General features: G+C 37.7%; 4 protein-coding genes and 1 non-coding gene across 8 annotated transcripts; 3 read left to right on the top strand and 2 right to left on the bottom strand.

Moving 5' to 3' along the window:
* Positions 1-130: 130 nt before the first annotated feature.
* On the bottom strand, positions 131-237 carry LOC117641909. Its single transcript, XR_004587519.1, has one exon. It is a non-coding gene; the product is annotated as a U6 spliceosomal RNA (small nuclear RNA).
* A 306-nt stretch (positions 238-543) lies between these two features.
* On the top strand, positions 544-1,436 carry LOC117641554 (DNA replication complex GINS protein SLD5). The gene has a single exon (XM_034378995.1). It carries the CDS (start codon positions 652-654, stop codon positions 1,309-1,311), a length of 660 nt encoding a protein of 219 aa, XP_034234886.1. The 5' UTR covers positions 544-651; the 3' UTR covers positions 1,312-1,436.
* Positions 1,437-1,508: 72 nt separating this feature from the next.
* Positions 1,509-3,718, bottom strand: LOC117641552 (putative lipoyltransferase 2, mitochondrial). 2 transcript variants are annotated; one of them, XM_034378994.1, is made up of 7 exons: positions 3,579-3,718; positions 3,363-3,472; positions 3,091-3,223; positions 2,937-3,022; positions 2,714-2,858; positions 2,550-2,648; positions 2,269-2,465 (listed from the first exon to the last, which is right to left on the bottom strand). In XM_034378994.1, the coding sequence occupies exons 1-7, from the start codon at positions 3,627-3,629 to the stop codon at positions 2,412-2,414; spliced, it is 678 nt and encodes a 225-aa protein (XP_034234885.1). In that variant the 5' UTR covers positions 3,630-3,718; the 3' UTR covers positions 2,269-2,411. The 2 variants fall into 2 exon arrangements, with proteins under 2 accessions (XP_034234883.1, XP_034234885.1); XM_034378992.1 differs by lacking the exons at positions 2,714-2,858; positions 2,937-3,022; positions 3,091-3,223; positions 3,363-3,472; positions 3,579-3,718 and adding an exon at positions 1,509-1,872 and having other exon boundaries at positions 1,953-2,465.
* Positions 3,719-3,922: 204 nt separating this feature from the next.
* On the top strand, positions 3,923-8,217 carry LOC117641548 (protein SDA1 homolog). 3 transcript variants are annotated; one of them, XM_034378983.1, is made up of 19 exons: positions 3,923-4,008; positions 4,323-4,421; positions 4,503-4,706; positions 4,787-4,969; positions 5,055-5,120; positions 5,206-5,298; positions 5,381-5,452; positions 5,532-5,630; positions 5,699-5,768; positions 5,858-6,019; positions 6,098-6,156; positions 6,248-6,324; positions 6,444-6,618; positions 6,691-6,804; positions 6,883-7,194; positions 7,280-7,512; positions 7,591-7,675; positions 7,767-7,922; positions 8,019-8,217. In XM_034378983.1, exons 2-19 carry the CDS (start codon positions 4,335-4,337, stop codon positions 8,061-8,063), a joined length of 2,292 nt encoding a protein of 763 aa, XP_034234874.1. In that variant the 5' UTR covers positions 3,923-4,008; positions 4,323-4,334; the 3' UTR covers positions 8,064-8,217. The 3 variants fall into 3 exon arrangements, with proteins under 3 accessions (XP_034234874.1, XP_034234872.1, XP_034234873.1); XM_034378981.1 differs by having other exon boundaries at positions 3,938-4,000; positions 8,019-8,118; XM_034378982.1 differs by lacking the exon at positions 3,923-4,008 and adding an exon at positions 4,190-4,208 and having other exon boundaries at positions 8,019-8,118.
* A 142-nt stretch (positions 8,218-8,359) lies between these two features.
* LOC117641547 (ATP-binding cassette sub-family F member 1) lies at positions 8,360-14,696 on the top strand. The gene is made up of 11 exons (XM_034378980.1): positions 8,360-9,301; positions 9,511-9,554; positions 9,631-9,872; positions 9,954-10,179; positions 10,255-10,487; positions 10,591-10,828; positions 10,916-11,090; positions 11,198-11,376; positions 13,639-13,872; positions 13,957-14,029; positions 14,107-14,696. Exons 1-11 carry the CDS (start codon positions 8,479-8,481, stop codon positions 14,292-14,294), a joined length of 2,655 nt encoding a protein of 884 aa, XP_034234871.1. The 5' UTR covers positions 8,360-8,478; the 3' UTR covers positions 14,295-14,696.
* Positions 14,697-14,735: the final 39 nt, after the last annotated feature.

Here is a 14,735-nt window from a genome sequence, read left to right as displayed (position 1 = left end):
ATTACGTTTTATCGCAACGATCGAAACCAACCAGGCCAGTTATTTGAATAATTTCTAATCTATTGTAAAATAAATAACACTCGTGAAGATAAGGGATGAACAAATCATAATAGCAGTGGGGCATTTACCAAAAAATGTGGAACGCTTCACGATTTTGCGTGTCATCCTTGCGCAGGGGCCATGCTAATCTTCTCTGTATCGTTCCAATTTTAGTATATGTACCGCCGAAGCGAGTACGGGGATGAGACGTCCTGCTAATGTATATATACTGCAAGTCTGGGCCAGAAACCGTCAGTGGGTTGCTGCCCTGTACACCGTGGGATTTTAGGTTGCATACCAAGTATTGAAGCAAATACAAGACATTTCACAACTAAAAATGTATCAGACATTTTTATTTTAAGTAAATATATATCACATTTGAGCTGAAGTACTCTAAAATATCGAGAAATATGTCCTCAGCTCGCAGTCGTTTTCGACGCACTCGCCATCTCGCGGGAACAGGTCGCATTACGGCGCGACAGTCAGCTGTTAGTTCGGTTGGCGGGAATTCGGTTTCCAATCAGTCACTGTTGTTGTTGTCTGCAAGCAGCTAGCAGCCTCTCTAACCTAAGTTTTGAGCAACAAAAGTCCAGAAGTTTTAGAATCAATACTATGGAGGATACTTTTGGCGATGACGACTTCTTCAGTGATGGTGATGGAGAACCTATCACTGCTCAGAAAGTGTTACAAACCTTGGAAGAGGCTTGGTTGAATGAGAAATTCTGCCCAGATTTGCTCCCGTCTCAGGCAGACTATGTTGAATGCATGATGGAGCAGATACAACAAATGGAAGAAAATGTCAACAAGTTGAAGAAGAATGATTTTAGAGTTGAAGTACATCACATGGAACTAGCAAGAATAAGGTATACAATTACAAGCTATCTGAGATCTAGATTAGAGAAGATCGAAAAAAACACTGCCTACATCTTGGAGCAGGAAGCACTTCGAGGCCCAGAAAATTCCTACTTGTCTGAAGGAGAGCTGATTTTTGCAAGGGACTTTCTAGCACTTCAAGAAAATCACTGCAAACAACTGGTACTACAACATGTGCCACCACCTTTCCAAGATTTTATGCCTACTCAGCAATCTTTAGTGCCGAACCTTCGGAGTCATGTTTTTTTACGGGCAAAGAAAGATGTTGATGGAGTTGTTATTGAAGGAGACCGTGACAGTAGAGATGAAGAAGTCGATTTAGAAGAGAATTCACAGCATATCATGCAATATAAGCCTATTGCCAATTTTGTAAAGGATGGTACTATTCAACTAATTTAATTTTACTTATTGTGTCTGTAAAGTTTCACTGCCTCTTACTAAAAAATTCCTTTCATGGGTCATCATTGTTAATCTGTTATAAATTGTTGATAAAATTTGGTAAATACAAATCTTTGTTAAGAAAAGCATGTTCCACTTCCTTTTCTCTTTTGGTTAACAGATTTATGAGTGAAAGGGAATGGTGAAGAAAGGACAACTTTGAACACTTCCAATTTAATTACCAATAGCTAACTTTCCTGAACTAGAACAGATCATTACAGACATCATATTATTGAATTCCTGCTATTAGAAGCTCAGCACTTTCTTGAGGCAAAGGCTGAAGTTTACATTTAAAAGTTGAACTAAAGCTCCTAAGAAAGTGCGGAATTGTTCTATTTATTGACATTTCCAAACCAAGTTCTCTTGTCAGTGACGTTACTCCTTTGCCCTCAATACCACAGGGTACAATGTGCTCAAACCATTTTAAATCTGTATTGCAGTTTAACGCCAGTCCATGAGACGTTATATATCGACTAGCATGAATACCAATGGCACAGATCTTGTTGTCAGCGACCCACACACCTTGAGCAAAAGAAAAAGCTAGTACAGTCTATCGAGCAACCACAAAAATTAACATAAGCGTATAAATCAGTCTTTATTACCCGTGTGTGGTGACCTTTCAGCCCTGATGCCAAATGCTTTGCACATCATTATTATGGTTTCTTCTATTGCACTGACATAACAACGAACACCTGGATTCTCTAAATTTTTCAAGTTCATAATTGGATAAGCCACAAGCTGGCCTGGACCATGAAAAGTAATCAAACCACCACGGTTGGTCCTGTGAAACTCAGCGCCAAGGTTCTTTAATCTCATTTCTTCTTTCTTATCATATTCTCTATTTCTGATTCCAACAGTATAAACTGGATCATGCTCTACTAGAAGAAGAATGTCATTGATAGACTTTGTATTGGATGAGCTATCAATGGCACTCTTGTAGCGTTCAGTCAAATGCTTTTGGAGACGAAGAGCAGGCGTATATGTCATACGCCCGACATTCCAAACATGTACAACATGAGCCATGGCATCAGAAAATTTGATTTCTTTGACTTCTTTCTTCTTTAAGCCACTTGACTTTGTTTGGCTCTCAACTTGTTGTAAATAGCCAAGGACACCTGGAGACAGGGGAATAAAATGTTTCAGTGAAAGATCTACCCTCTGGCCAGAATTGACAACCTAAAATTGATGAAGATACCCACATAAGCATCAGTTGCAGCATACAGTTGCTGTTCACGTGAAAGTTCCAAATCCCACCTACTTTTACGGATAGAGTCAGCCTTATCAACAGTCATCGACATCTGTAAGGAAAAGTTGTCTAAGATCCATGTTTTGTCCAGTGGAAGTTGAATAAACTGCAACATACCAGATGCAGTGCAAGCCTGTCTAGACTCCAAGTCTGGGCACAGTGAAGGACTTGATTAGCAAATTCCCCTAGATCAATGACTCGGTGACTGCTGACAAGTTTAGAAACTGGTAAATTGAAATCTCTTCCGATTTTCCAAATATCACTAAATAAACAGATCAAAATTGGTTATGCACAAGGAAGAAGTTAGGTGAATCAAAACTGGTAGACTAAATATGATTACTTTTTTATACAGTTACCAACAAGTTTCACCTTCGGATGTTCAATAAAGTTAATAAAAATCTTGGGCAAACTTCTCATAAGGCTGACCTAAAAATAATAAAAGAAGATTGAATGTATAAATAAATGCTTTAAAACACAAGACATGGCACACCTACATGAAAAAGGTAGCAGGTACTTTCATCAATGCAGACTTGAATGAGGGCAATTTTTCCAGAACCCTGTGTAAAATCAACAGGCCACTCTGCATCGAAACCTACAATCAGTTCATCCTCTCTATCAGCTTCTGATCTGAAACCAAGGGAAATATTAATAACTAAGATAAAAAGGGCTATGAATGAAAATTAACTTTGATTCCGACGGAGGAAGACAACTGATCAAAACAACAAGGAAATCTTTGACTCGAAAAGTATTGAATATCACGTCTCACATTAATGATTCACATGCTAGTCCTAGATCGTCAACATTTGAACAATATTTGATGATGCCTCTAAATGATATATTTCGCTGACTCTTTGTTTCCTCTTCAACATCAGAAACCTACGGCAGACAAGTCATAATGAAAGAGCATGCATCAGAAGGTTAGAAAATTTGTTATCAATTTTAACATGGTAAACAGTTTTGACTTAGGTTGTGATCATTTTACATTTCGAGTCATCCAGGTAGGGAGTTTCCGAGCGGTACTGTGTCCAGCCATCAAAAATTACAATTCAATAAACAACGCAATTGAGATAATTTTCCCAATTCAAAGTAAAAACTGCGGCAAGCAGACGACTCACATTTATTCTACCAACATTCCAACAAGAAATTAGTTACGATGCTTTTGCAATTTATGTTGTTTTCAAAATGGATAAATGTGTGAAAGTTTTGAAATTATAATAATTAAGAAAACGTAAACGACCTTAATGACAATGTGTAAGTTCCGAAATAATATTTTCTTTAGTTTAGTTTTCGTTTCATTTGCAAGTGTAGGTGGTGCAACTTGTAGTATGAGAATTTTGACGAGAAAAGAAGTATGAGAATAGTGTTGCTGGTTGCATCTTCTGTCACACGTGTCTGCACTGCAAGGTGCGTAGGTTAGTTCTAACTTCGTAATTATTTTTATTTTCAATGTCTCTAGTGATTTTGAAAGTGGATAGGGTGTTGGATTAAAATTCTCCAATTATTGTATTGTTGGGGTGCGGACCATAATGCATTCGTCGCCAATTTAAATTTCGAGTCCTCTGTTCTAAGGCAGAAAGGACATCCAACATTTTGTGTTGTGTTTGATTCGGGAGTAAATTATGAGATATTTATCCGACATTTCTTTTGTGCCCATCTGATTTTTTAAATTATTTTTTAAATGTGTTATGTATTTTTGTCTGAATGCCTTCATGTGTCTATTTTGCAGGATCACATCAAAATGGTGCGACACAATAATCAACTACCCAATAATATTCCTCAACTACAGAACCTCATCAAACGAGACCCAGCGTCTTATAAAGATGAGGTATGTAACATGTACCTTTTAATGTTTTAGTCAATGCATCATAAGCCATTTTCTACTTTATTCATTGTTTTTTTTTTTCAGTTTGCTCAGCAGTACCGCCACTACTCAGCTCTTCTGGAGATTTTCAAGCTGCATCCAGAGAAGTATGAAAAGAATTTAGAAGAGTTGGTCATGTTCTTGGCACAAGTAGCTCAGTGCTATTCAGAGGAACTCAAGCTGTATCCTCAGGAGCTGATGACTTTACTTCAAACTCATCACACAGTTCTTGACCCCGGAATGCGCATGGTAAGATATTTATTCCAAATGACATCAGCCTTTTTTCTGTTCATCTCAAGTTAGGTTTTATACCTTGTCTTTTATTGCAGACATTTTGCCGGGCCTTGATATTGCTCCGTAACAAGAACCTGTTGGCTCCAACAGACCTCTTGTCTCTCTTCTTTCATCTGCTGAGATGCCAAGACAAACAGCTCCGGCAATTTCTTGAGACTCACATCATTACTGACATTAAAAATGTCAATTCAAAGCACAAAAACACTAAGTTGAATACGGTACATTGGACTTATTATGTTGGTTTTTATGCTCAAGCATACACTTGGTTCAAGCATAACATTTTTCCCATTTTTTATATTTCAGTCTCTTCAGAATTTTATGTACAGTATGTTGAATGACTCCAACCCCAAGGCTGCAAAAGTGTCGCTAGTAAGTGGATCTCATGTAATTGTGTGATAATTCTGCTAATCACCCTAGTTATTCTTTTACTGATTTTGTTAACATTTTTTTTAAGGACATAATGATAGATCTGTATAGGAAGAACATTTGGCGTGATGCCAAAACAGTCAATGTTATTGCTACTGCCTGTTTTTCAAGAGTAACAAAGGTAAGTGGTAATATGATGTATGAGCACTAAATTTTGCACTCAGGGTTATCTAAAGGGTCTTCTTTTATTTGTTTTTATTTAGGTAATGGTTGCTGCTCTTAAATTTTTCACTGGAGCAGACACCGAAGAAGTTAAGGAGGATAGTGATTCTGAGGTATTTTTCATTGCCTGAGCTAATTTAGTGTCAGTTTACTTGCAGATATACTAAGTTATCTTTTTAAATTCAATCCTAGGATGAAGTGAAGCCCAAAGATGTTATGCTGGCTAACAAATTTAACAAGAAGACTAGGAAAAGAGAGAAGAATTTACAGCGTGTTCAACAGCTAGTGAAGGTATAAAAAGCTCACCATCCCTCTCTCCCTCTTACATCCTTGCTAAATCACCAGTTTTTCTTTTCCAGAAAAAGAAAAAGAAGGAATCTGTGCCTGTGTTCAATTTTTCTGCTCTTCATTTAGTGCATGATCCTCAAGGTAATCATTCAATAACATGCGTTACTTTTGTGATATTCAATCCCATTAATTAATTTTAACAATACTGTATGCTTTGTTAATTTTGAAAGGTCTTGCTGAGAAACTATTTAAACAGCTCGAAAAGACAAACGAAAGGTTTGAGGTGAAACTCTTAACATTGGACATGATCTCGAGACTCATTGGTCTTCATCAGTTGTTTCTTTTTAACTTCTACCCGTATATTCAGCGTTTTATTCAACCTCACCAGAGAGGTAAAATGTCTATTCTTTACTGAATTCATTCACTTATTCTCACAACTCACTTAACTTTTGTAAATGTCTTGTTTCCAGAGGTCACTAAACTTCTTCAGTTTGCTGCTCAATCTGCCCATGAATTGGTTCCACCAGATGTATGTTTTGTCTTTATTTGCTTTCCTAGAGTCTAATTAATGGCCTTGCTCGAATTTTACCACCTAAATTTATTTAATGCTCTTTTTGCAGACTTTAGAACCAGTGCTGAGGACAATAGTGAACAACTTTATAACAGAGAGAAATTCTTCAGATGTCATTGCTATTGGGTATGTAGACACGACAGGCATTATTAAGACATATTACCATAACTTCTTTTTATATTCACAAATTTGATTGTAAACAACACAATATGGTGTATATTATTTTAAAACAAATTTGTATTCAGTCTGAATGCAGTTCGAGAATTTTGTGGACGCTGTCCCTTGGTAATGTCTGAGGACTTATTAAGGGATCTAGCTGAATACAAGAAATACAAGGATAGAAGTGTGGGTATGGCAGCACACTCTCTTATACATCTTTATCGTCAGCATCAACCTGAACTATTGCACAAGAGAGATCGGGTAAGACAAATAAATTCTATTCTGCTCTCTCTGATATAATAAACTAGGAATTCAGCACAACTCTGATTTCAGGGTAGGGCAACGGAAGCTTCAGATGAATTAAAAACCTTGAAATATGGTGAAGTTGATGCAAAAAGTTACATCCCTGGAGCAGAGGTTTTGCTGAAACCGGCTAAGGCAAAGGAGGTATGCTTCAATGATGATATCAATTATTAAAATAGCTTTGTGATAAACTCATGAAATAAATCCGGACACTTTTTGCAGGGAACTAATCAATCTGGGCATGACAGTGATGACAGCTGGGTTGATGTAGGTGATGATGGATCAGGAATTGAAATCAGTAGTAGTGATGAGAGTGAAGGGGAGTGGGTTGAAGAGGATGAAGAAGAGAATGAAGAGGAGGACGGAGAAAAATGTGACAATGAAGGGGGTGATGAAGAACAAAATACGGAGGAGAGTGAGGATGACAGTGATGAGGAAGATGTTGGTGATGATGAAGACAGCTCAGACGAGGAAGAAGATGATGAAGAAGAAGAAGAAGATGTTGATGAGGCCAAAAGTTCTTCAAGGAGCAAGGTCAAGGCAATTTGGATATCGCAAATTTTATTTTGTTGTATCAAGTTTTTAGAAATTAATTGGTCTCTTAAAATTACATTTTCAGATCACTTCAGAGAAGAATTCAAAGTCTAGCAAATCTTCAAAGCTCACCAGAAAAGAGTTGGTGCGCCAAAATGTTGTGGAAAAGAAAGCCAAGGCTGAAGAAATAATGCTAGATCGAATCCTCACAGATGAAGATTTTAAGCGAATTGACGCAGCTCAAATTCGGAAGCAAATGCACTTGGTTTCTAAACAAGGGCTAAAGAGATCAGCTGAAGATGATGCTCTTCGTGAGAGGTAAATTTTCGCTCATGATAATCTTTGCCTCTTGTCCCTTTGAATTTTCGTTTAATCAGCCTTTTTTTGTATTTTTAGGGGTGAACTTGTGCGTCTGGATGATATTGAAAACATTTATAAAAAGCGACGTCATGACCTGGAAGCTCGTCTGGAAACCATGAGGGTAATTTCATTTGTTTCAGGAAATTTTGTGCAATAGCTGGAAGTGAGCCATATCAATCAATGTTAACTTAACTTTTTAATTAACCTTGCAGAAGGATAGAGCTGAACGATCTGCATTTGGATATAAGGGAGGCAGGGTAAATCCTCACGCAAGTACAACCAACAGAGAGAAGAAAAAGAACAAGAACTTCATGATGTTGAAGCACAAAGTTCGTGGCAAGCTTAAGCGTTCCTTCAAGGACAAACAGGTACTTACTCCAGTCACTGTGTTCCTCCTTTTCCCTGATTTTTTTTACTGTCACCAGAAAAATCACACTCTTATATGCTCCAATTTTTCCTTGCAGATCGCTCTTCGTGACCACTTAATTAAACAGAAAAAAATGAAGTAAAGCTGCTTCTTTTTTATGTGTTTTCATGATGTGGCTGTTAATTTTTAGTCCTATACAAAAATTAATTTGTAAATATATTTTTTGTACATAGTTTTTGAAATTATGAAATATATTATAATAAACTATGTACAACCAGAGCCGTTGTATAACCAGATATTTGTTTTTTCTCATTTCTCACTTGAGTTACTCTAATTTTCCCGCTCAAGCAACAGGCGGACTCTCAGCTATTCGCAGTTTTCTTGCAAATCGTGCGAATAGATATGGCTCACCCCTCCCCCTCCCCTTCCGTCCGTCCGTCTGTCTGTCCGTCCTGTCTCCTGTCTTTTCGAACACGCACACGCGCAGCTGTTCTGCTGACTGCTCGTGTTCGAACCCATTTTCGTAAACAACTCAACGTCAGTAGACCGTGTACACCATGGCCCCGAAAAAGGGAAAGGGCAACAAGAAAGACCCAGACTTTGACAGCGATGACGAGAAGCCGAAGAAGACGTCAACGAAAGGAAAGTCAAACGCCGATGGTGATCTGGAGCAGGTAACCTCCAAAGCCAAACAGCCACCAGCAGCTCAGAAGAAAAAGGCCAAGGGGAAATCCAAGAAAAATGATGACTGGAGCGATGATGATGAAAAGATAGAGAAGCTGTCGAAACTTACACAGCTTTCTGATGATGATGAAGTTTTAAATATCGCTCAGCCATCAAAAAAGAAGGGAGGCAAGCAGTCGAAGAAGAAAGTTGACAGTGGCAGTGAAGAAAGTGACGATGAATCAGAGAAAAGTAAAACAACATCCAAGCCTGTTCCAAAAGCAACAGTTAAGAAGAAGGGTAAGAAAGGCAAAAAAGGTGATGACTGGAGTGACCAAAGTGATGAGGAAAAGAAACAAAGCGATTCCGATGAAGAGGACATTCCAAAACCTGCAGCGAAAAAGGGGAAAAAGGCCAAAGCAAAGGTTAAGAGCGACAATGACAGCTTAAGTGAAGAGGAGGAGGAGGAGGAGGAAGATGAAGAACCTGTAAAGAAACCAGCAGGTTTAACCAAGTTCAAAGGAACTTCCGCAAAGCGGTCTTCCAGTGAAGGTGAAGAAGAGGATGAAGTAATTTCCAGGAAGCTATCGAAAGTATCTTTCAAAGACGAGGAGCCTGTAAAGACCTCTGTGGTGACTGATGAAGGGAATGAGTCTGCTGAAGATGGTAGTAAGACTATGAATGCAGATAAATCTGATGAAAGTGGCAAACCAGCTGGTAAGTGACCCAGATTTATTTCATAGTTCTTAAATTCTTCAAATTCTTGTAGTCCTTTTTAATGAGCATTATTGGGAGAATTGTTAAAATACATGTTATCTTTCTATATCACAAAATTGTTTTAAGGTTGCAACATATGATAAAATTTTTGTCCCTTATAGTGTGTGCTTGTCTCTAACATTACACTTTACTCTTTTTGCCTTTCTTAGAGAAAAAAATGACCAGCAAAGAAAAGAAGAAATTAAAGAAAAAGGTTTGTACTTCATGAATATTATAGGACTCTGTTAATGTGTTGGGAGGATTTTACTTTATTTCAATTTTATTTCCAGATGGAGTATGAGAAGCAAATGGAGGTGCTTACTACAAAAGGTGGTCAGGGTCACAGTGATCTTAATGAGAACTTTACAGTGTCTCAAGCTCAGAAGTCAGCAGGGCAAATTGCAGCTCTTGAAAATGCTGTTGATATCAAAGTTGAAAATTTTAGTATTTCTGCCAAAGGCAATGATTTGTTTGTGAATGCAAATTTGCTTATTGCTCATGGCAGACGTTATGGTCTTGTTGGCCCTAATGGGTAGGTCCTTGACTTTATATTTGTTTTTAGTTTTGGTGAGAAAAAAATTATGTTTCCTTTAACGCGCTCACTTACTTCCAGTCATGGTAAAACAACTCTACTACGGCACATTGCTGCTCGCAAATTTGCAATTCCTCCCAATATTGACATACTATACTGTGAACAAGAAGTAGTTGCAGAAGACGCAAGTGCTGTTGATGTGGTCCTGAAAGCTGATACTAAAAGAACAGCTCTCCTGGAGGAACTAGAGAAGTTAGAAGCTTCGCCTGAAGCTGGAACTGTATCTGGTCAAGAAAGAATTAAAGAGGTGGGCTGCTGCTTTAGTCATTTTTAAGTTGAGCTGCATTTGAAGAGTCCCACCTAAGTGCTTTAATTATTGCAGATTTATGATGAACTGAAAGCAATTGGTGCTGATTCTGCAGAACCCAAAGCACGGCGTATTTTGGCTGGTCTTGGATTTTCTCGTGCTATGCAAAATAGACCAACAAATAGTTTTTCTGGTGGTTGGCGTATGAGAGTTTCCCTTGCGAGGGCTCTTTATGTTGAACCTACACTTTTGCTTCTTGATGAACCTACAAACCATTTGGATCTTAATGCTGTCATCTGGCTTGACAAGTGAGTTCTTTTAAAACATGTCTTGATATTTTTATGTTGTCCTTGTTTTCTTACTATGTGTTTTTTTTTTTTTTTTTTCCCATTCTCATACTTTCCTCTACAGTTATCTTCAAGGATGGAAGAAAACTCTGCTCATTGTTTCTCACGACCAGAGTTTCTTAGACAATGTGTGCTCTGACATAATTCATCTTGATCAGCACAAACTCCATTATTATAAGGGCAACTACTCCATGTTCAAGAAAATGTATGTTCAGAAGAGGAAAGAAATGATTAAAGAATATGAAAAACAAGAAAAGAGAATAAAGGACCTGAAATCTCATGGTTCTTCTAAGAAGGCTGCAGTAAGTTCATTTTCATCCTGGGATTTTCATTGTGACACCTTTATTGAATGCTTGACTTAAAATGGCAACTTTGTGTATAATATCCAGGAAAAGAAGCAGAAAGAAGCTTTGACTCGTAAACAGGAAAAGGGCAGATCAAAAATTCAGAAGCAAGAGGATGACAGTGGTCCAACTGAGCTCCTACAGAAGCCTAGGGAATACATTGTTAAGTTTTCATTCCCTGAGCCCCCGCCTCTTCAACCTCCAATCCTAGGACTCCACAGTAAGTCTATTTCAATGTGCAATCTCTAGTAATTGGGAAGAATTTTCTTGCCTGCCTACAGACCCAGCACCAAAACTTGCCTAAAAGTCTAATTTTTCATGTTTTAGATGTTACTTTTGCTTACCCTGGCCAGAAGAACATATTCGAAGACTGCGAATTTGGTATAGATTTGAGCTCAAGAGTGGCCATAGTTGGACCAAACGGTGTGGGCAAATCTACCTTCTTGAAACTATTGACTGGGGATCTGACACCACTTAAAGGAGATGTTAAGAGGAATCACAGATTGGTAAGCATTTGTCATAATCATTTTTTACAGCATCATTCCAATCCTCATCTTCGCATTAAGTGCCCCACTTTATCCAAGAAAATTTCTTTCTTTGCAATCACTTCTTGCACAGCCTTATGAATGACTTTTGTTCTTGATTTTAACTTGAAGAGATGATTGATTGCAACATTTTGGTGCACAACTCTTTGGAAAACTTCATCAGGAATTTCTCTATTATTGTCCACTGTGTATCTGGAGTAAAATGCATCAATTTCTAGTTCTGAAAATCCACTAGTTTTCATACACGCAGTGATTTTATCACTGTTATTTTTTGTTTGGACCTTCTTTTCAGTCTTGGGTGGTTGAAACCGTTTTACAATTTCTCTATAACAGTGGCTCAAAAATGGTATATATTCTGATTTTCTTGTAACCTTGACATTACTTGAGACAACTGAATAGGTAGCATTGATGATAGCCAAAAACATATTCAAGAGGAGGAAGACAACAAACATGACAAAACTGACAATGTAAAGAGGACCAATGACGCTGAGAATTCTTGTTATCTCTTGGTAATGGAATTCACCCATCATTATCCTTAGCAAAGTGAATGAAGACTCCTCTATTGTTCTGTATGATTCTACATAGTTGCTGAATAGGAGGGTTCCAAGTTCTGCATAGGCAAATAGTATTATAAAAAAGAGGAAGCAAAAACTTGCCATATCCTTGAAGCAGTACCGGAGTGTTGTATATAATTGATGAATGGTGTCAAAATGGATAAATCTGGAACAAGAATACTTCTGCTTTATTTTATCACGAGTTGGATTTAGGCACATCTGCTTCATTCTTACCTGTAAAACTTCAGAGAGGTGCAGAACAATGTGACAGCAGTCACTCGATCAACTGTCAGGTGGATATATTTGAGTTCTTGATAGTCGGGTAATTCTTGAATATTCTTTGTGTCCTCATCCCAAATGATGGAGAGACTTGCTTCATGTCTGGTTCTCAGCAATCCAATACTTGCCCAGGAAAGTGCTAAGATGAATGCATCTATCCAGTTATTAACAGTTTTAAAAAAGCTCAATTTGAAGTACCATATCTCCAGAATAAGCTCAATTGTGTAGTAAATGCATAGAACTAGAAATACAAACTCGCATGCCATTACCCCATGGTCAAATTTGTCATTGTAACGGATCAGCTTAACTGTTGAAAATAAGTAGGAAGGAATAATGCCACCTGTAGGTGGGAGTTCAAACATTATTTGACACACACTAAACAAGTTTATATTAACATTATAGAGTGTAAAGTCTATGAAGAGTGCTCTTGTTTGTTGATCAATCCAATCATTTTCTTCAAAGAATGCCAGTTGTGATTCATCACTTATGGTAAAATAATAACCAGCTGAATTGTAGTAGGAAACCAATCCCTTGAACCAGATGTCCCCCATCTCTTCTGGTGGGTTGTAAACCCAGGCTGAGTCATTTGAGAACTTAAAAGGGCCTTTTTCTTCTGTTGATGTTGAGAACTCTCCATAACATTTTAGGTTTCCTACTGGAACAAGGCATTCCTCTTCCATCACTCGAACTTGGCGAATTCTTGGTTGTCGCAACAGGAAGGTCTCATTTTGAGTGCCGATAGGTCCCCAGAATGGGTGGTTATTGAGAGTCACTATGAAGCGTTGGTTCAAGTAGCACCACAGTTCATCAATGGATGATACATTAAAAATGTTAGTGCGGTCATCGTCACAATAGTATGGCTGATGAATGAAACTGTTGGCAATTGCATTATTTAGGTGAAATGCATTTTGGGTGTAAACTCCCAATGTAAATACTCCCAGCATAATCATATAGAAGAAGTAGATTATTAAATCTCGTATTTCCATGAATGATGCTCCTATGTGACTTTGATCTGCTGCTATTTTGAGGGTCATCTTATTGCATGGCAAGTAAGAAACACAACACCCCCTGTTGAAGGGTAAAATAGCACAATTTCTGAACTGAATAGTTAAAATTTTAATTTTTTACATTAGCAGTCATCAGACTTACATTTTTGAGAGGGGGTGTGGTGATACTGGTTAATGTGGCCAAATTTCTTCTAAAGGAAGCAAGAGGCGAAGGATTCAAGAATGGATCATTGTTGAATTGACTTGCATTGTTGTCGGTTTAGATGCTAAGGTTATGTAGTTATATTGGCACCTTTTGGTCAAACCAAACACTTAGCAATGCTCAAATGGCTTAGGTTCTTGGTTCATATGGTTCCTTACTGTGATACCTCTTTATGTTTCAGCATATTGGTCGTTTTGATCAGCACTCAGGAGAACATTTGACTGCCGAAGAGACCCCTTCAGAATATCTGATGAGGCTGTTTGATCTGCCTTACGAAAAGGCCCGTAAACAGCTTGGTACATTTGGTCTTTCCAGCCATGCTCACACCATTAAAATGAAGGATTTATCTGGTGGCCAAAAGGCACGTGTAGCTCTGGCTGAGTTATGCTTAAATGCTCCAGATGTAGTTATTCTTGTACGTATGGTATAATGTGTTTATGAACATTATGTTAAAGTACAAACTGCACAGACTTACTCAATTTTTGTCCTTACATTTCAGGATGAACCTACTAACAATTTGGATATTGAATCCATTGATGCTCTGGCTGATGCTATAAATGACTATGCTGGAGGTAAGGCATACTTTGTTTGTCCTGATGTAGTTATTAATACTCGTTTGTTTATTAACATTCTCTTTGATTTGCCTCAGGTGTGATAATAGTTTCTCACGATGAACGCCTCATTCGAGACACTGAATGTACTCTTTGGGTGATAGAAGATCAAACAATTAATGAAGTTGATGGTGATTTTGATGATTACCGTAAAGAGCTTCTGGAGAAACTAGGAGAAGTTGTGAACAATCCAAGTGTTGTAGCAAATGCTGCTTTTGAGCAGTAAAAAGAATTTTAGAAAAAAATAACAATCATTCTGTAAATGCGTCAAGGGGCCAAAACCAATACTGCGGGGACAATTTTATTCAATTACAGACCTAATGCTGTGATGTATATTATTTCACTTGAATTGTGAATTGTGCACATATAAGAAACTTCCATCATCTTCTACACTACTCCTGTTATCTACTAATTTTTAAAAAAAGAAGAATCTATTTATTTATTATCTTGTAACTATGTGTTAGGGGAAATGAACTTTCAGGGGTAAATATTTGTAGAAATAAGGTAACTTCTGAGTGTTGGTCTCCAGGTAGCAAAGAGAATGAACCATGCTTCATCTTGAAAAGCAATTTGGCTGTTCATGTTGAAAGTTTTGCATCTTAAATACATTGAAACTTGCTGCATACTTTGTTATGGTTGTTGTATTTTTAAATCATTGAACCCTTCC

This window comes from Thrips palmi, unplaced genomic scaffold (assembly GCF_012932325.1).
Source record: "Thrips palmi isolate BJ-2018 unplaced genomic scaffold, TpBJ-2018v1 HiC_scaffold_15, whole genome shotgun sequence".
Lineage (NCBI taxonomy): Eukaryota > Metazoa > Arthropoda > Insecta > Thysanoptera > Thripidae > Thrips > Thrips palmi.
Note: the sequence above shows the minus strand (reverse complement) of the source record. Positions and strands in the feature narration are given on the sequence as shown.

Coding starts and splice junctions, on each gene's coding strand:
- LOC117641552 (XM_034378992.1), bottom strand. CDS start 2,373: ATGGCTCATGTTGTACATGTTTGGAATGTCGGGCGTATGACATATACG. Junction 1,873..1,952: donor TGAAAGGTCACCACACACGG/GTAATAAAGACT, acceptor CTTTTGCTCAAG/GTGTGTGGGTCGCTGACAAC.
- LOC117641547 (XM_034378980.1), top strand. CDS start 8,479: ATGGCCCCGAAAAAGGGAAAGGGCAACAAGAAAGACCCAGACTTTGAC. Junction 10,180..10,254: donor GTCAAGAAAGAATTAAAGAG/GTGGGCTGCTGC, acceptor TAATTATTGCAG/ATTTATGATGAACTGAAAGC. Junction 14,030..14,106: donor TATAAATGACTATGCTGGAG/GTAAGGCATACT, acceptor GATTTGCCTCAG/GTGTGATAATAGTTTCTCAC.
- LOC117641548 (XM_034378983.1), top strand. CDS start 4,335: ATGGTGCGACACAATAATCAACTACCCAATAATATTCCTCAACTACAG. Junction 6,157..6,247: donor ATGAATTGGTTCCACCAGAT/GTATGTTTTGTC, acceptor CTCTTTTTGCAG/ACTTTAGAACCAGTGCTGAG. Junction 7,195..7,279: donor AAAGTTCTTCAAGGAGCAAG/GTCAAGGCAATT, acceptor TTACATTTTCAG/ATCACTTCAGAGAAGAATTC.
- LOC117641554 (XM_034378995.1), top strand. CDS start 652: ATGGAGGATACTTTTGGCGATGACGACTTCTTCAGTGATGGTGATGGA.